Source organism: Epinephelus moara, chromosome 9, assembly GCF_006386435.1.
Source record: "Epinephelus moara isolate mb chromosome 9, YSFRI_EMoa_1.0, whole genome shotgun sequence".
Taxonomy (NCBI): Eukaryota; Metazoa; Chordata; class Actinopteri; order Perciformes; family Serranidae; genus Epinephelus; species Epinephelus moara.
The window spans coordinates 6,380,780-6,401,170 of NC_065514.1; the positions used below are offsets into that span (position 1 = coordinate 6,380,780).

The 20,391-nt window shown below is 42.2% G+C and overlaps 2 protein-coding genes and 1 long non-coding RNA gene across 3 annotated transcripts in view; 1 reads left to right on the forward strand and 2 right to left on the reverse strand.

Moving 5' to 3' along the window:
* Positions 1–1,599: 1,599 nt before the first annotated feature.
* sigmar1 (sigma non-opioid intracellular receptor 1) lies at positions 1,600–8,284 on the reverse strand. The gene is made up of 5 exons (XM_050052477.1): positions 8,008–8,284; positions 7,820–7,871; positions 7,331–7,479; positions 5,141–5,233; positions 1,600–5,023 (listed from the first exon to the last, which is right to left on the reverse strand). The coding sequence occupies exons 1-5, from the start codon at positions 8,150–8,152 to the stop codon at positions 4,794–4,796; spliced, it is 669 nt and encodes a 222-aa protein (XP_049908434.1). The 5' UTR covers positions 8,153–8,284; the 3' UTR covers positions 1,600–4,793.
* LOC126395214 (uncharacterized) overlaps positions 1,600–20,391 on the reverse strand; it is a 903,426-nt gene continuing 884,634 nt past the window's right edge. The window contains exon 2 of the long non-coding RNA XR_007570420.1: positions 1,600–4,045. This is a non-coding gene — a long non-coding RNA (uncharacterized LOC126395214). The remainder of the gene's footprint in view (positions 4,046–20,391) is intronic.
* The window catches only part of galt (galactose-1-phosphate uridylyltransferase), a 56,624-nt gene continuing 44,822 nt past the window's right edge, over positions 8,590–20,391 (forward strand). Inside the window, exons 1-5 of the mRNA XM_050052467.1 lie at positions 8,590–8,736; positions 9,626–9,795; positions 10,130–10,205; positions 10,542–10,590; positions 18,149–18,278. Coding sequence (XP_049908424.1) covers positions 8,700–8,736; positions 9,626–9,795; positions 10,130–10,205; positions 10,542–10,590; positions 18,149–18,278 — 462 coding nt within the window. The 5' untranslated portion in view covers positions 8,590–8,699. The remainder of the gene's footprint in view (positions 8,737–9,625; positions 9,796–10,129; positions 10,206–10,541; positions 10,591–18,148; positions 18,279–20,391) is intronic.

Below are 20,391 nucleotides of genomic sequence, written 5' to 3' on the forward strand. Positions count from 1 at the left end.
TCTAACCTCATCTCTATTTTATTAACTCTCGGGAGTATATAAGGTCAGTTTTGTTATTTCACTCAGCTTGTGTTTACCACCCAGAATTACCTGTTGTTGTTTGTTTTGCCGGAACAAAGGCACCTGAAATGGATCACTCTGTACAGATGAGCTGATCTAAATTAAAGGGTTTGGTGCTAAAGCTGCGCTATTTGAAAAGTATCCTGAGATAACTTTTGTTATGATTTGGCGCTATAGAAATAAAACCAAATTGAATCTTGATTCAGGGTTGTCCCTTGTCACCGATCCTGTTTGTGTTATTCATGGGCAGAATCTCAAGCCGCAGCCGGGGGGAGGAAGGGGTCCGGTTTGGGGACATCAGAATTACATTGCTGCTTTTCGCAGATGATGTGGTTCTGTTGGCTTCATCACACCGTGACCTCCAGCATGCAAGGGGGCAGTTTGCAGCCAAGTTTGAAGTCGTTGGGATGAGAGTCAGCACCGGAAACTGGTGGATTGCCCCCTCTGGGTTGGGATAGACTTACTGCCTCAAGCGAGGGAGTTCAAGTATCTTGAGGTCTTGTTCACAAGTGAGGGTAGAATGGAGCGTGAGATGGATTGGCAGTTTGACGCGGCTTCTGCAGTGATGCAGACGCTGCACTGGACTGTCAAAGTGAAGAGGGAGCTGAGTAGAAGGTGAAGCTTTCGATTTACTGGTCCATCTATGTCCCAACCCTCACCTATGGTCATGAGCTCTGGGTAGTGCCCAAAAGAATGAGGTCCCGGATACAAGCGGCCAAAGTGAGTTTCCTCCGTGGGGTGTCTGGGCTCAGCCTTAGAGATAGGGTAAGGAGCTCGGACATCTGGAGGGAGCTCAGAGTAGAGCCGCTGCTCCAAAAGTTGAGGTGGTTCAGGCATCTGATCAGGATCCTCCTGGGCGCCTGCCACTGGAGGTGTTTCGGGCACGTCCCACTGGTAGGAGGCCACGGGGCAGACCCAGAACACGCTGGAGGGATTACATATCTCATCTGGCCTTGGGGTCCCCCAGGAGGAGCTGGAAAGTGTTGCTGGGGAGAGGGATGTCTGGGGTGCTTTGCTTGGCCTGCTGTCCCCATGACCCGGCCCCTGATAAGCGGGTCAATGGATGGATGTTCCCGAAAACATCATAGGTGAGAAAAAGGCAACAAACTAAGAGAATCTTGGTTTACATTTGATCAGCACTGATTAGTTTTACCATTTGACTGGAGTTTGGTTTGAGTTTAAAGGCCTTTGCACACTCAGTCCATTTTTGTTGTCAGACATTGTTGCATGTCTAAAAATAAATTCAACTTCACGTTGTGTCTAACCTGGTTGCACACTGAGTCCGAAGCTTTCGTCCGTCATGTTGGAGGTGTTCTGGGCACGTCCCACTGGTAGGAGGCCCCGGGGCAGACCCAGAACACACTGGAGGGATTACATATCTCATCTGGCCTGGGAACACCTGCTGGGGAGAGGGAAGTCTAGGGTGCTTTGCCTGGCCTGCTGCCCTTGCGACCCGTCCCTGGATAAGCGGATGAAAATGTATGAATCTTGATTTGATGTGCATGTTTTAATAAGTAATAACAAACCAGGCTTGTGTCATTTTCCTTCAAAAACATTTATTTCCTCTGGCACTGTCAGTTTTCATCTTTACCTTACAGTAAATTGCACATCGCTCATCAACGTTTAAGGTACAGTGACACGTTTGTATGTTCTGCCATCCATCCATGGGACCACACTGCTACTGATGCTGCTTTATAAACCAAGTAACTCCAGTTTGGGTGGTTGTGCAGTATAATTTCACTCCCACAGAAACCCGACATGATCCTTGCCAGCTTCAGGCATCAGTCTGAAAATAAGGCTGTTTCATCTGAACTAGGAGGCAATGCATTTGGTAGCAGTGTTTGCTTGTACAGTGCAATTCTGAGTGAAATATTATTTCCACAAGGCGTTGACTTTCTGCCACTTCTTCTCAACATTATACTGTATTACAATGTGGGATTGTAGAGAATGAAGCCTGTGGATACCGTTATGTTTCTGCCCTGTTGGGCTAGTGCAAAGTTCCAGACAATTATCAGAGGCTGAGGACACTGCAGCAAAGTGGTCTCACTTAGTCAGAGCACAATATTATTCAAGTTTATCTCTACAGTTACATTTTCAAAAATGATTGTACCAAGTCTGTTTAAGCTCATAAATCTCTGAGACAGTGGTTCCCAACTGGTCCGGCCACCAGATTTGTCCTTCGTCAAGAGTTCAAGGTCCACACAGGTTAATGTATTCGGCATCATACTTTCGTTATGTCATGTCGTCGAGCTAGTTTGCTGTCTCTGTCACGTAGCTGTCTGATAGTTACTCACTCTACAGCAGGAAACAGCACTTCAAAATAAAAGCTGTGTGCTGGAAATTCACTGTACGTCAAAATAAAGTGTGGTTTTTACTTGACATGTTAACAAGTCATTTGCGGTCCATTCAGAATGAACCCACGACCCACTTTTGGACCTTGGCCCACCACTTGGGAATCACTGCTCTGAACTATATCAGATTAGTGTTGTCAGAAATACTGATTTTATTGATACATATCGATCAATATTAATAATGTTGACATTTTTAGGGTATAGTGCTGTTAGCAGTTCCAGTATTGTGGCAACACCTCTCTGAAATATATCAGATACAGTTTTTGAATTAAATCACGTTTCATAAATTCAGTCCATCCCATTAAATCAAAGAATGAATGAATGAATGAATGAAATGTGTACAATTACAGTTTTAGACAACAGGTCTGACGTACAGAACAACACTGCTTTTTTCACAATTTCCCAAGCCAAAATTCTCAAAGCGCTCTCAAAGTTTTTCCCAATAACATATCTGTTGGTGTTTGACAGCACCATAGAGTGTTTACAGTATGTGCTGTACATGTTCTGCTTCACAGTTTGAGAAGAAGTCATCACAGGGCTACAACTGTAATTGTACTTAATGGATAACCCTCTACCAATGTTCTGAGAAGACAAAACAATGACAGAACCTTGGTACATTAAGCCTAAAAAAAGTTGAAGTTGTGAGACGAGAGGAAAAATGTGAAAGTTGCAATCTGTTGCACAGTAGCTCTGAAGCAGTTGAGCGCACATCATGACAGAGTATCTGTAATCATTAAAGCACTGCTGTCACTGAGCTGGTATATAAACCTGACTATGACTCATACTGAGCCAAAAAAAGTGGGACATTGCACACACATCATCCTGGCAGTTTTCTTTCACCACATCCCCTCAGGTTTTCAACATTTTCAAAAAAATATATAGTATAAACACATCATCAATGGTGAGTGAAGACATGGAGCCGGATGTCAGGAGAGGTTTTATCTTTGGAGCAAACATGCTTCTTGATGCTGGTTTCTGTTATTGGTTGAAGAAGTTAGATGTTAAGAGAGATCCTCATTTACTGAGAATCCACATGCATGAAAATATGAAATGAGTATTTACTAATAAAATACTGTGCTTTGGCTTTGCATTAGATACTTTGTACTTGTTTCTTAAGCCAAATTATTGTTGCATATTTGTTTTAAAGTGATTCCTTAGTCCCCAAATGTGTTGTCGACAACTATTCTTTTTATTAACAGCTTTCGGATTGGTTGCTAAAGAGTTATTCATCAAAAGGCTTTTGACGATAGATATAGAAACATAGATGCCGCATTGGCTGCCGAATCGTACGTCAACAGCGCCGCCATATTGAAGAGGCAATGAGAATAAAAGGGGAAGCTGCAGATTTTCTGGGTAAAAAGCACTTTAACGTTTATATTTCCCAGCTGATTGCAATATTTTGGGGTTTATGACTTCTTCCAGATATCCCTGCCCATCCAGCGGCACAGGGCGAAGCCAAACACGGTTCATCTGCACACACGGCGATGCCACACAGCTGGTTCAATATCAGCAAAGTTTCCCTTTATATACATTGTCTTGTGTGGCGATCAGCAGTGATGTGGTGGTTCACTTTTACACTGTGATCTGTAGCCTATAGTTTGGCTTTAGCTTCTAACTATCTTTGTCTTTTTAACCTGTTGTTGTTGCTGCTGAGTCAGTTTGACATCCTGGATATATCCTTCAAACACAGACTGTAGACCCCTCTGTCTGCTTCTCTCTGGAATCACTCTTTCATTTTTAATCCAGAAAAAATGCAGCTCCCCTGTTCACTTGTATGTGTTTACAGGTTGGTCTTGACTTCTCCAATATGGCGGCGCTGTTGACGTATAGCTGCAATGGGCTGAAACAGTCAATGCGGCGTCTACATATATATGTCTGTGGTTTTTACAAATGCTGTCTTATTTCTAGAATACGTATCTCAGTTTTGGCAAACTACTTGCGACAAAGGTATTTGGGGCTCCAATCTTTAAGCCAGATCTTTAAAAAACTACTGAAGACCTCACTGGCGATGTCGGCAGTCTGAGCTTTCCGAGGAATGCTTATTGTTTACAGTAAGACGCTGAGTATCACTGAGGGACTCGTCGAGTGGTACAGCCTTTATAGACGTCAGTGGTATATGCTGCACTGTTGTTGATGCAGTTTGATGTCACAGGGTAAAGCAACAAACACTTTATTTCAGACAGCCTTGACGAGGGGCAAGAACTTGAATGTAGTGTACTGATGCAAATTTGGATTGTCTACAGTTCCAGGTAGAAGTATCTGAACTTGAATGATCTGGTACAGAGTTTCCCCCATGCTAGATGTCAGTGGTCTCGGGGTAAAATGGTTTGTGATGACGAGGCGAACTTTTGATGTTACTGTCCCTGTGCAGGCCTCCGAGCCTCAGAAAACTCCGGCCTCTGTAAGTAGTGTACCGGCCTCCAGCAGCATACCCTTGACATAGACACGTACGGTGTAGAACAATGTGAGGAAGTCCTGAGTGCTGAACAGGGTGTCTGCCAGAGCGAATCCCAGCGTGGAGGGGATGAAACCCCGGCCGTACTCCACCATCCATGTCCCGGCGCTCCACTGGACCGATGTGGCCTCGCCTACGCCGTGTACGATGGTGTCACCTTTGAGAAGTAAGATTTATGAGGAAGTGAAGCATTAAAAATAAGACAGACAGAGAACCATTTATTTACAAACAAAACATACAGAGAAGTGCAGATAAGAATGTGTTGAGGTATTACCTGGGTAGTATATTTCACTCTTGGTTGTCCCCTCCTTCCACTGCCTGAAGGTGCCGGATATGATGGTGTCAGAAATTTCGGCCCAGTAACGACCTGACAGCAGAGGAGAGCAGACTATTCTGTCAGTAGGGGAACAGCTTTGGCCCCTCCTTAAATCTTGTAAGCTACTGCATTAACAATCATTCTAACAGGAAATATAATCACATACTATGCACTGTGTACTGTACCCAGTGTGTGTACTATTGTTAACATACTGTTGTGTAAATAAACAGTAGTAGGTATCTTTTCGGACACACTGAGCTGTAATTACCATGTCACTTCATGAGAGCCTCCTTGCCAGTTAGAGACATATAACCATGGTAACCCAAGCCAACCTCAGCTCTATTGGTAATTTATGAATCATTTTAAAACTACATGACACCTAGCAAAGTGAAGCCTTAACACCTCTTACAGACTTACCCCTGGGATCCACTGGCGTTTTTTGTGTCCGCCGCTACCGAACTTTATGCAAATTAACCCGTCAGACGCGAGGACACTATCCAATGGGGAGCAAGCTCGGTGGTGGTCTGTCGTGACGTTTCGTTTACTTTCCCTCTCTGGAACAACATGGCAATGGAAGATAAGCTAATTGTAGCAGTGGTGAGAGCTTTCCTATAGTAGCCGCGTCCATCTGTATTTCCGCATATTTCCGGGATCCGCCTCCAAAGCGTCCTTTTCAGGGTAGGCGTCGCGTCCGGCAACGATTCTCGGTGACGCCAGTGGATCCCAGGCGTTAGACTTAAAAAACAGTGTGTAAGATTTAGGGGGATTTAGAGACATCTAGTTGTGAGGATTGCAGATTGCAACCAGCTGAAACTTCTCCCGGTTAGAATTCCACAAGTGTTCATTGTTCAGGAGGTTTTAACCGGGAGCTGAATTATCCACAGAGGTCTCTCCCTCTCTAAACAAATGGACCAGGTGATTTAAACCGGTAAAAACGCAGTGAAAAGCAGTTTCAAGTTACAAACTGGTGTTTCTCTAACGCTGTTTGGCATGTCAGAGACGGGCTGCTAGCCCAGCACCTGCTAATGTGTGTTCACCTTTGTTCTCTGATAACTTAAGATCCAGACGTTCAGAAGGTTTTAACTGGGAGCTGAATTATCTGCAGAGGTCTCTTCCTCTCCAAAACAATCCTAACCCTTACTCTAATGGTAAAAACACTGAATAATACATTTTCAAGTTCCTTAAAGTCCATGTGAAGGCTTTCTTAAAACAAAATCAGTTACGCAAAACACATCATCTCCTTCAGGTTTCCTTAAAATGTTCATTTAAGTCTTAAGGAATCCCTTAAAGTTAGTGAAACCGTTGCAGAAAAGACTTAAGGTATCACAAGTTTGAGCGCAAGCAAACAAATGGTTATCATGGTAGCTGTAGTTTTTACCACTGTAAAATCTTTCAATGCAGTAAATGCCTTAACATATTTACTCAACTAAGGAAACCTTCTCAGCAATTCTGTCCAACACTCTTCCAGTCCCTCAGCTGAGGAAAAATTAAATCTCAAGTGGCATACTTAAGGAGAAAACTTAGGGTGTTTGTGCAACTGGCCCAAGTGTTTTTCCAACGCTCTTGTCCCTACAGTGGCCAAAGCAAAAATGTGAATGGCCCTATCCAGACTAGAGCCAGGGTTTGGTTTGTCCATGGCGGTGCAACATGGCAAACTCCATGGATAAGCACTTGCTCCCTATGTAGATATAAAGGGCTCATTCTAAGGTAACAAAGACATAACAATCATTATTTTCAGGTGATTAAACACTAAAAGAAACATAGTTATTATATTATAGTCCATTTCTGCCAATATATCCACCTGAATCCTACAAACTGGACCTTTAAATTGAAGTGTTATTGATGTTACAGAGCTGTTGTTTGCTGTCTGTTATGAACGTTGTCCTCCACTACATTGATGTATGTATATTTATGTTGCAGCAGTGTTTGCAATTCACACACCACTGATTTCAAACTAAGGTTTCGAACATGACAAAAAATCTCACACACTGTTTTAGCGTACTTGGACAGTAGCGTACTCTCTAGAATTGTTGAGAAAATTGTTTTATTTGGATGATTCTTCTCTTTCAGGAAAACTTTTAACTCAGTAATTCAGTATGACAAAATCACAGCAAGGCAAACAGACTTTCGACCCTCTTCATTCCTCACCTGAGTGTCCTCCTGTGTCCACTGCAGTACCAAACAGCAGCAGGTACTCTGTGACCGAGGCGTGGAGGAGGCACATGGAGCCCATCCAACCTCCGGCGTTCACAAACACCCACTGCAGGTCCTCGTCTGGCAGGATGTGGCCAGGATACCTAGTTCAGGTACACTTTATTAGCTGGCTTTTGAACAGACAACACAACTTAATGACTTCATAACACAAATTCACATCAGAAGGTTTACCTAAAAACTGCCTCGGAGGAGTGATGAATGATTATGAACATAACTGTGTCTAATGTTAAATAATAACTGGATTAACTGGATGTGTGTCAATCATGACTTTGACACTTCATTCATCACTTTACATAACAACAACCAGACATGTCCTGGTACAGAAATTCAAAGTAATGAAAGTGCACTAGTTGCAGTTGTGAGTGCTTACATGCAAATACGTGTCTGAATATATTTCTGATGCAAAATAATGTGGTTGTTTACCTCTTCCTGAGCTCCACCACCACTTTGGAGAAGGCCTGCTCATGGTCCTGTCCTGAGGACAGACAGAACAGCATAACGTTATGGAGGACGCCTTACATTCGTGTATTCTTACTTTAATCTGCATTTAAGTGAACTGTGTATTGCTCTTGACCTAGTTTAGATATATAACTCCTCATTCCCAAACTCACCTGCGTACTGTTTGGCTAATTTAGCGACGTCTTCTTTGTTGAAAACGTACTGCTTGGTGGCCATCCAGTGCCGCAGCAGCAGCACGGCCAGGACGGTAACTGCGGCGAACAGGAACAGCTTTAAACTCGTTTTAACTACAGACATGTTGAAAACAAAACGATACAGACAGAGACACAGCAGCAAATTTCACTACACGTGCACACAGAGGCAGACAGGTAGTGCCCAACACGCCATAGGGAGAGGAGGAGTGGTGTACAGGCAACTGACAGCTACTTCCTGGTCACATGGGGCGGGAAGTGGCTGCTCAGCCAATCGGATGCCGAGTAGGCTAAGCAGCTTCAAGGTTGCCAGTATACTGTAAAACCCTCTTTAGATGTTTTTTAATTTATTTTGCATACACATATAAAAAATAATATCCAACAAATACACATTTTTAGAAGTTTTGTTTAAAAACGTTTCATATTATTATTTGGTCGTTTTCGCCCTTATTTTTGGCTTTTTAGAGGTTTTCCATCACGCGTGGTTTTGTCCCAAAGAGCACCTTTTTATCGCTTAACAGAAAAACAGGAAGTAGGCCGAGTTATGTGGACAGGAGGCGGCTAAGCTAGCTGTCAACTAAAGTTCAGAAGGAGTTTATGGGTCAGTTATTTAACACCGGATAGGTGACAGTTATCAAACAGTATCGACCGATATGAGCGGCAACAAAGAAGTCAGTTTTGATCCAAAAGGTAAGGAGCTTTGTTAACTTACGAGAGCTAAAGGCTAATTTCATTCATCCAGGTTATCAGGAGCTTTAAGGTGCTGTTTACCTCTATGAGGAGACTCCAAGCTCAGTGTAAAATCTGGTAGTTTAACCTTTACTTTCTGAACGCCGAATCCACACAAACAGACTTTTAAAAATAAGTAGGATACACTATTGGACTTGGCATGGGCCCATTATACTACAGGGCACTTCTATTGATATTGTCAGCTTACTGGGTCCCTCTAAGTATGCTTTTATCCAAGATATATGTGACCAAAGTGAATTATATACAAGCCGAATTTACTGTTAGGTCCTAGTCATTTAAAACATGTCTTTAATGATACTCTACCCCTTAGCTATTTTTCCCAGTACTAGAAGAAACATTAAATTAGCATGTTTTTCATCGGAGTTTGGTCATATTGATTGCTCTTTTAAAGAGACAGTATAATCCGCTGTAATCAATATATGTTGATGTCAAACCACTCAGTGCAGTCAGGCTTATCGTCCTGCATTGACAGAGTGCTTATTGCTTTGTAGTACACACAGCTGTGTAGTCATGTGACTCCAGTTCCTGCTGTAAGTTGCAGCAACAGCAGCCAGTTGTCTCTATGACCCACAGATGTGTGGATGTGTGTCGGAGTTCTTAATGTGTTTTTTTACATCTTATGGACTAAATTATTTATTCTTTAAAAACAACATTCAGCAAGAAACACAAGCAATTTCTGTAGTTACTAACACAACATATAAAGAGGATAAACTGACCAACTGATCAGGTTGACATCTGTGCACATGCACATGAGTAGATTCCACTTCTCAGGGGAACCAGCACTCTCTGTAATTACACTGCCTTGTCTGATGTCTCTGACACCCCTCAGAGCACCAGCACCTGCGTTATAACCCTCTGCGGGACACCTGGGTGCTGGTGTCGGCCCACCGCATGAAGCGACCCTGGGCAGGTCAGGTGGAAAAACCTCCTGAGGAACACATACCCAGATATGACCCCCGCAACCCACTCTGTCCTGGGAACACACGTGCAAATGGAAAGGTAAGAATAGGTAAATACTTTAATGCTATCAATGCACACATAGGTCTCCAACAACTGACAGCAAGCAGTGAACCTGTGATTCATACACTCCTTTAGAAACCTACAGATGATGTCACAGATGTTTCATCCAGTCAAGGGGTCTCTGTGCAGTTTGTCAATATTTATTCTGTAATAAACCATTTCCCAATAAGCATAATTTACCTATATTACTTAATGCAGAGGGCAATTTTGATACGTATATGGACACCTGCAGCTACCAAACATTTGATAATAAAAAATGATTTTATGTTGTTTTTGTCCCCATATTCTGATATGTCTTTCTGTTGCTCTCCAGGTTAATTCAGACTATGACAGCACTTTTCTTTTTGATAATGACTTCCCCGCTCTTCAGCCCGATGCTCCAGATCCTGGTGAGTGCCACTTCTGAGGCTGTAAAATTAGAAATTATTTAAGCATAAACATTTGTCCAACTGTTTCAATTAATCTTTCTTTCATAACTTATACTTTCACATCATCCTTTTCCTGTTGAATGAAATGTAAAATACACACAGAAGTTTGCCAAGTTATTTCATCTGCATCCCAGGCACAAACGTTTTATTTTTGAGATAATTTCAAGGCACGATAAACTGTTCAATCAGGCCTGATAGGCGCAGGTGGATCAATGTGCTTGTTCCTATAATTACAAAGCAAATGAACAGTTCAAAGTGTAACACCCAATTAAATTTTGTTGCTGTTGTGCTCCTCAGGTTCAGATCAGCATCCATTGTTCCAGTCTAAAGCTGCCAGGGGCGTCTGGTAAGAACAAAGCCTGTCACTCAGCGCAGGAATAATCACTGTGTGATGTCGTGCTGTGAAGGTTTTAGCATGTGTGTAAAGTGTATTAGTTATTATTTTGATTCAGTACACCCTATGTATTACTTATTGCAACATGCCAAGGAGCTGAAGATCCGTTATAATATATCAAATTCTAACATTTATGTTTTATATTGCACCTCGTCCTTAAACAATAAACTTAAGAAAATGCAGTGTTAGAGTGTAATGAATATTAAACACACACATAATCTAAATTACCATGTGGTTAGAATTTAGTCAAGGATGCATCTTAATCAGTGTTCCTTTTAAATAATTATGATACATTCAAATTTATGACTAATTAAATCTGAATTGATGAGTGCAATCAGAGCAGCCGTGCTGAGGCGGCTCTCATTCGTTGTTGGGATCGTTGTCGGCATAATCAGCTATTAGGCAGAAGGTAATTTTGTTAATCAACACACTGCATGCCACTTGTTTTCAGGACATCTTGAACTATGCAAAACAAAATCACAAATCAACGCCATTGATGTATTTGTTAGGATGTGTGTTTCCCGTGTGGCGCCACCAGATGGAGATGTTTCCTCACCACTTTATTTTGTAGGAGCTGGATGCTTGAATGTGATGATGACTGGGTTATTTCAGTCCAGTGATATTTACTTCTGACCTTGTGTGTTGGTCAGTAGGAAGCGAGAGACAAACCTTGCTTGCTTATTCCTGGGTGTATGTTTTATTCAGTCATGTAATCTGGACTGGAAAAAGTGTGAACCAGCATTCTGATCTATAGGAACTGGCTTTTGGATTTATTCCGTCATAGTCAATAGATGACTAATCCTAATCTTTTTTAGGGGAGGCAGGGGATCTTAAGGGGAAGATAGCAGTTTGACATTAAATGCCACATAGAAGTTGTCATCATTGGCGGTCACTTGTAGTCGAGTATGACTGTCCTCCTTCTTGGTCCTTGTGGATCTTCAGGTGGGCGTGGAGGCCAATTCTGGACCCGATTGTTCTCGTGCAGTGTGGGCAAGGGAATGCAGTGGTGGTGGATTTGGGTTGGGCCTGTTTGATGGTTGCTCTCTCCTTTCTGAGTCCTCATGGACAAGGTTTCTCCAGGTCATCCTGTCTTTTGCCATGTCTTCCCAGGCTTTAAGGTCTATGTGGCACTTCTTTATGTTAGTTTTAATGTTATCCTTGTACCTCTTCTCGTGGCCTCTGCGTGCACGTTTCCTTTCAACTAGCTGGGAGTACAGGGCTTGTTTTGGGAGGCGAGAGTCAGGCATGCGGATAGCATAGTCATAAATATGTAATAAACATTGTGTTTTGGTTAGGTCTCTATTCAAACTTTGAAAGTTTGATGGACGTATATGATGACCATTACCATGCTCAGTTACAACACCATTTGTTACACAGATTTGGTGCCAAATAGAAGCATTTTTGAAACTAGTGAATTGTTAAAAATGGTCAAACATACCTCCAAAATACCACATTAAGACACCAACATTTCGAGGAACACCACATAATAACCCATGCTGTGGGTTAGTGTCAAAAACTTTTGCCATTTAGAGATTTGAAGATCCAAAGACTAGCATTTTTGCTGATTGGAGGGTGAGCACTCCTGTTCTGGAATCTGCTGAGAAGCTCTCTCATTGTCAACAGACCTATAAAATCCAAACATCCTCTGGATGCTAGAGTGCTCTTGTTAGTGGCTGTAAAGTTTCATGAGGCTGTGATAAAACCTAGAGGTCACAATAGGTCATTTTGTACAGTGATGTCTGTTTAAAGAAAAAAGGTCTCATTCATTTCCGTAACTGCTTATCCTGTCACGGGGTGCTGGATCCTATCCAAGCAGACATTGGGTGAGAGGCAGGATTCACCCTGGACAGGTCGCCAGACTATCACAGGGCTGACACATAGACATACAGTAGCTCTCATTCACACTTATGGACAATTTAGAGTCACCAATTGACCTGCATGTCTTTGGACTGTGGGAGTACTCGGAGAAAACCCAATGCTAACCACTGCATCACCCTCCTGCCCACAAAAGGTCTCACCACAATGAAATGGCGAATACAGGGGCTTACATCATCACACGTTAGATCCACAAGAGTCTCAGCCTTGCAGTCACACCCAGTTTATGCAATTCCAAGACTGTTGGGGACTTCAGTATGCAGAAATATTCTAATACAATAGGCAAAAATAACTCAATTGTACTGCAAAATGACATGGTTTTTGCCCAAAGCTGCAATGCCACAAGCATAAATTGGGCATGTCTGTAAAGGGGAGACTTGTGAAAACCCACAGAACACATTTTTATTCAGATGTCTTGAGGTGAGACGTCAAGGGACCCCTGTGAAAATAGCCATACCAGATGTTCCCTTGGCAAAATCATGCTGAACTTGGAGCATTATTTAACCCCCTTCCCATCTCAGCGAGCATGACATGGTTGCTGCCAATGGATTCCTTAGGTCTTCTAGTTCCATATGACACCAGTATGTTGACTCTAGCGTTTAACTCAGCGTCCCAAGGGAGTGCTAGAGATCTGTTAGTGCTCACTTGCGTACACAATACACAGTAGTAAGTAATTATGACATCCACACAAGCTAAGCCGCACAAAAACTTTGCTAATAAAGTTTTCTGTCTCTTGAAGCTTGACCTCACATGGTTCTCACTGTGCCATTGATCTGTAAGTGAAGTTTCAAACACACATACAACCCATTCCCAGTTCATATAATATCAAAGGTGTGTGGTCGTCAGTGTGTAGACGACTGTTTTTGTGTCTTTAAAGATGTTCCTGAACAGTCCCGCATTTCGGGAATACTTTTGATGAGTCTGCCTGACAGCAGAGTTACACAACGGCTGAATAATAGATTTTAATCAAAACACTGCTGCACGGGCTGGTTGAAAACTGAACTCGGTGTTTGAATCCCGTGTTGGCAGACGTAGAGGCTGTCAGTTATTTCTTGCCACGTGCACTCAGAGTAATGAAGCAGAGAAACAGCACTGATGGACAGGTTGTGCTGTCTTTGTATCGATTGTTACATTTCAGGGTATTTTTCTCCCTCGCAGATTCAGTCCATGTGAGTTTGTGTGCTGTTTCTCTTCATGATCTAGTGGTGGTTGTGCAGTTTTTCTTGTTTGCAGTGCGCTCGGTCCACACAGTCTCATGGCCACGTCAAAGACAGAGGAGCTTGGAAGGTGGACTCAGGCTTTCTGCCCTGCAGCAACATTGAGAGAACCAATTAGAGGGAAAACAAAATCGGAAATGGGATTTAGGGGATTTGTGTTGTGGGATACATAACAGAGGTGGAGTGAGGGAAGAGGTGAGAAAATTCCTAATGACTTATCGAATCACCTCTTCTCAGCCACACATTCCCTCTCAGCAGAATGATCCTAAATCCTGTAACAGAAGATTAAGACTTTATCTTACAGGCCTAAAAGTGTCCTTATAATTTCCTCCAAAGGAGCTGTTATGCAACTTTCTTTTCTTCAGGGAAAATTCACGAGAGTTGGTGAACTTCACATTGAAGTTCTTGAAGTTCACTGAAGTAAAATCTGACTTCTTTCAGGGATGTTTCTCTGCAAATCAACAGCTGACTCTAAACTGCATCCAACCATAATGAACCTATCCACCTTGACGTCGCCCATTGGTATGTTGACTCCCATTTCGAAGCCTTAAGTCCATTGTTGGAGCCAGAAGTGACAATATTTGGATAAAAGCGTGGAGCTGTGGAGGAGCGAGGGGTGGATCTGACTTATAGACTGTGGTGATGCTTTACGCCTTAATAAAATGTGAATTGGTGTGTTAGATAAACAATTCATCTCTTGTGCAGTCATTGTGAATCGACAAATTAGCTACAAATGCCAAAACTGTTTGTAGTACCAGGCTGTAAACATGTTTATTTCTGCTGTAAAGTTGGGCATTTTAACATGGAGGTCGATTGGGTGGAGTCAGATGACAGTAATCATAGAAAGTTATGTCTACTGTAGGTATGGACAGGGGATCTGAGCGGGTTAAGGTGACGAAAACACAATGATTTCTAGTTTTAGGTGATTTTAAACTCAAGTACAAATCAGGCATTAAAAGGGAAAGCTTTCCGATAAAAATGCATTTTGAGCAATGATTTAAAAACAGGTAATGTGCTAGCCAGCCTAATCTCCTCAGGCAGAGAATTTCAGAGTCTTAGGCCTTGATGGCAAAAGCCCAATCACCTTTAGTTGCCAGCCTCAATCTAAGGACAACTAATGTGGATAGACTTGAGGATCTCAGGTCACGTCTTGAAGAATAGGTAGTCAGAAGCTCAGCTATATTACTCGGCACTAAACCATACTGAGCTTTAAAAGTTATTAAAATCAGGAAGGTGAGAATTGGGGTGATGTGTGACCTACGATTTGTCCCAGTTAAAATATGAGCTTAAGCATTCTGCACTAACTGAAGCCGAGCTACTGAGGATTTACTGAGGCATGTAAACAGTGGGACGTCCCCAGAGCCAGTCAGCAACACCAAGGATCAGCACACCAGGTCTGGCTTCAGGGGGTGTGGGAGGTGTTCAAGGTCCGAAATGTCCGCTTCATCAGGGTCTTGAATCGCTCTTAGGGCTGTTTCATAGTCGACACAAAGGCACGCAGATGCGAACGCATTGGGACGCATCAAGACGCATTGGCCACCATGATGTTTGCGTCTCAAAATGTGTTGTCCATTTTTTTGATATGCTAACTCTAACCCGCAGCGACGTGTGATATTCGATGAAATATGGCGGGCGAGAAGGAAAAACTTGTACGGGCACACCCCCGTTTATATGACAGTTCTAGCGCCCTGCACTCTAATAAAATAGCAGTACTGGCTAGCTACAGCAGTACTAGCTAGCTGGAATATACCGGTGACTCTGCTACCCCCTATTCCGCGAGCGATGTCTTGCATTTCAAGTGTCGCCCATGTCGCTTGCATTCAATGTGTTGACTACGAAAGGAAGTGCGTTGCTTGCGTCGCTTGTTTGCGTTGCGTGCGTTGACTATGAAACGGCCATTAGTCTGGCCCCTCCCCTGGGACCACTTTGCCTTGGGAGACCATACCAGGTAGGAGCCCACTGGTAGGAGGCCCCAGGGCAGACCCAGAACACACTGGAGGGATTACATATCTCATCTGGCCTTGGAATGCCTTGGGGTCCCCCAGGAGGAGCTGGAAGGTTTTGCTTGGGAGAGGAACGTCTGGGGTGCTTTGCTTGGCCTGCTGCCCCCGCGACCCGGCCCCGGATAAATGGATGAAAATGGAAGGATGGATGTAAACAGTGCATTACAGTAGTCGAGGCACGAAATACTAGCATGAGTAAGCCTTCCTAGATCAGGAAAGGACACAGCTAATTAAATTTTGATAATATTTCTTAGGTGGAAGAAGCAGGATTTAATGAGATTATTGACATGTGGTTCAAAGTTCAGATGAGAATCAAAAGTGATGCCCTAATTTCTTGCTGTAGATTTGATCATTACTTAGTATGTGTGCTGCTTAGAACACTTTCTTATTGTGACACTGAATTATGTAGTTTCTGAAAACCTTGGTTATTAGTCTTTAAGACATTATTAAACCCACACTTCTTCGACACTTTTTTGCTTGCTCACTGAGCTGCTCATGCGGCCGCAGATTCTTCGTCTTAGTCCTCTTTAATCCAGTGTCAATAGAATGTTTGAGGACTATGTTTGAATGAAGTTCGTACCCATCAGGTACCATCAAATGAATCCAATATTAGTCTTACGTGTTTTATACCTGTAGTGCTCGTTGGAGGTCCAAACACCCCCTACACACACATGCACGCAGACATAGGAGTGCTTGTAGTTCCTATCATACTCATGAACAATTCATAAACACGACCATTCAGTTTTGCTCACAGCATAAACACCAAAGTCATGTTCAATTATTGATCACGTACTAGCTGCTCGGGCCCTAGGAGGAGCCTGTCTGTTGATAGAAATTTCATTTTTCTGACTCTGACAGTCGAGCTGATTTCCCCCCGAGTACCACAGGCTAGGCTGAGAGCAAACATACACACGAGGACGTGGATTAAATACACACGCTTCTAAAGTCTGTACAAAGTGGTTAAAACATAATTACACCCTGGAGCTGTGTTTTTTCAGTTAGTCATTGCTCCCTCCTTTTCTTTTTTTTTTTAACAGAATTCAGCACAAAATGTTCAGATATGATGGTGGATATCATCAGTATAGCTCCAGACATATAAACCGGATGCTCTGGCTTTGGACATGTGTCACATTTTCTCAAACCAATCAGCCATTAAATCTACGTCTAAGGTTCTAAAGTATATCTCATAACAAGTGGCATGGTTGTTGGTGCCACATGGGCTGGTCTAGCATCTCTAGGGTTTACAGAGGATGGTCCAACAAAGAGAAAATATCCAGTGAGCCAAAAAACCTTGTTGATGCCAGAGGTCAGAGGAGAATGGCCAGACTGGTTCAAGATGATAGAAAGGCAACAGGAAGTCAAATAACCACTGGTTCCAACCAAGGTGTGCAGAAGACCATCTCTGAAGCAACAACACCTTGTCCAACCTTGAAGCAGATGGGCTACAGCAGCAGAAGACCACACCAGGTGCCACTCCTGTCANCAGATCTCAGTCCAATAGAGCACCTTTGGGATGTGGTGGAACGGGAGATTCTCATCATGGATGTGCAGCCGACAAATCTGCAGCAGCTGTGTGATGTCATCATGTCAATATGGACCAACATCTCTGAGGGATGTTTCCAGCACCTTGTTGAATCCATGACACCAAGAATTAAGGCAGTTCTGAGGGCAAAAGGGGTCCAACCTGGCACTAGCAAGGTGTACCTAATAAAGTGGCCAGTGAGTGTAATTGAAGGATTTGTATTTCTCAGTTGTGGTTGGCCTTTCATATGTTCAGTTTGGTCTCATTTGGTTGTGACTGTATTTCAGAGCAAGTTGCCAGACTTGCTATTCTCTAAGTGTAGCCATTTATCGCTTAATTTGAAAAACATCACCAACAAGAAAGACGTCAAATAGACATGTTTAGACAAGTGGTCTCTTGCAAGTGCAGATCAGTAATTTCACTGTACTCATTGCTGGGTGTTAGAGATATACAGAAACAATCCTACATTTTATTACTTTTACTTTTATAAACTACACCTGTATTTCATGGACCACCTTTGGCAAGACAACAGCACACATTCATTACTTATTAACCACAGCCAGAACAATAACAAAAAACATCATAATAAATAATAAACACCCAAAGACAGAATGAGAGGTGAAGTTTTTTTTAAAATAGATTTTTATTCCCTGGTTTTAACACCTAGGATCGGTGCAGGGAGAGAAATGTAGTTCTGACGCTATTGTCAAGGTGTCAATGAGCAAAGCGCTGAAACTCCAACTTCTTTGAAGTGTTTGAAAATTGAAAAAGATGGCACCTGCTCCAGGTTTCAGATCACCGCAGCAGAGTTTTTAAAATATTCATATATATATATTTTTCCCTCAACATCTCTCCTTCCATCCTCTCTGTCTCTTCTTTTATCTCTTATTCAGTAAGGTCATGTGTTTCCACCCCTGGTCTGACATCACCCTCCCTCTCATGAAAAAGCAAGAGGTTGTTGAGGTGATTGACAAGTGGGCGGAGCTTGTCAAAGAACTGGGCGCCACGTACCCCTGGGTTCAGGTAAGGGACACACACACACACACACACATTATTGATGTAATTCCTCCCAGGGCTGGACACCTGTAAAATTGCAGCAGGTAAACTTTTAGAGCGTCACTGATCATGCCGTTGTCTGCTCTTTCCAATTTTTCATTTTAATGTTTCTTGTATTGGATTGGATAAAACTTTAATGATGCCTCTTGGCAAACTTGCAAATTCAAACAGCAGCAGCAGCAGGAGAGGAGAGAAGGATGTGGATAAGATGTCGAAGTTTATACAACGAGCAATTAAATTCTTCCTATATCACATGCTGGGAATTTTAAAACAGCAAATAACGAGGCCGTGTTTTTGTCGATAGATTCAGAGGTCAGAAGCTGATGTACATCCTAACTGGTGATGATATATTATTCAGTGTACAGACTGGTGTTTGAGCTGAATCTGGATGCTGAAGTACACATGTCTGACTTACAGAGGCCATTACTGTTGAAGAGGCTCAACATAGAGCCATAAAATCATAAACAAATCACTACACTTTAGTTGCTGAAATGATACAAAATCCCAAACTGAATTTATTCATATTACTCTAAACATCCATCTGGTTCCTCCGTAGCTCAGCGTCTAATGTCTGTAGCACAGCCAGGAATTGCTGATTCCCAACCAAAATGCTTTTTAGGACTTCTGTCCAGTGTCTTTTTTCTTTACACTGTTGAAGTTTTTAAATGAATTTGTATTTTTGGGGATAATTAGACTGTTTTTGTGTGTATTTCAACTTGCTCAAATGTATCATACGCTAAAGGACAAAAATTAAAGGAGATTTGGTAACACTTTAAGGTATCTACGTAACAGTGACATGACACTGTCATAACTATGACATGACACTGTCATGAACTTGTCATAAACATTATGTACATGTCATAAATGTTTATGACTGCTGTCATTAAGTGTCATTCTGTTTTTGTAATGACAAGTTGACATTGTTTGGGATGTCCTTATAATGACAACTTGACATTGATGAAAGTGACATTACCAGAAGATGTCTTTGTCATGACAAGTTGACATTAAATTTGTTTGGGATGTCCGTTTAATGACAACTTGACATTAACCAGGACATCTTCTGGTAATGTCATCCTGGTTAATGTCAAGTTGTCATAATCAGGACATCCCAAACAAATGTAATATCAAGTTGTCATGACAAAGACATCTTCTGGTAATGTCACTTTCATCAATGTCAAGTTGTCATAATCAAGACAACCCAAACAATGTCAACTTGTCATTACAAACACCGAATGACACTTAATGGCAGCAGTCATAAACGTTTATGACATGTACACAATGTTTATGACAGGCTCATATGTCATAGTTATGACAGTGTCATGTCACCCTTATGTAGATACCTTCAAGTTCAGTGTTACCAAATATTTTTTTCCTTCTGCACCCTGACCTCCCAACTTGCTCAAATGTATCATTCGCTAAAGGACAAAAATTAAAGGAGATTTGGTAACACTTTACTTGAAGGTATCTACATAACAGTGACATGACACTGTCATAACTATGACATGACACTGTCATGAACTTGTCATAAACATTATGTACATGTCATAAANTCATGTCACCCTTATGTAGATACCTTCAAGTTCAGTGTTACCGAATATTTTTTTCCTTCTGCACCCTGACCTCCCACTTTATTACATTTCTACCTCATATTCTTCAACTTGAAACCATCTCCACTCTTTTAACTTGGATGGTGGTATGATGATATTGTTTCCTGCATCAGTGCAAATTAAAAAGAGAAAAATATCTGTAAATGCATGCATCTTTTGAACCGTCCAAGAGCAAGGTGCTGCATCTGGGGATCAGGGGTGTAAATATCGACAAAGCAGGCAGTGTGGTTGCACTAAGGGCCAGTGAGGTGGGGGGCCCATAGAGAGATTGAGCCCTCCGACAATGTGTTGGGTGGAGAATGGGCCCTCGTGAGTGATTGCCACCTTAGAAATATGCCTGTGTTCAAATGAAATGAACTCAGACACCAGAGGGAAATTTGTAGTGAGGCACATTTGTTGACTAATTCCAGTATCTTGGGAGAGTTTAAATGGCAAAAATAATAACGAGATATTTTCAGACTCTACAAGTAACA

Bases quoted from the DNA above. Each gene is read 5' to 3' on its own strand.
- sigmar1 (XM_050052477.1), bottom strand. From the start codon at position 8,152: ATGTCTGTAGTTAAAACGAGTTTAAAGCTGTTCCTGTTCGCCGCAGTT. The intron at 5,234-7,330 runs GTGAGGAATGAA...CTCTGCTGTCAG, and splicing joins GGACACAGGAGGACACTCAG to GTCGTTACTGGGCCGAAATT. The intron at 5,024-5,140 runs GTAATACCTCAA...TACTTCTCAAAG, and splicing joins GAGTGAAATATACTACCCAG to GTGACACCATCGTACACGGC.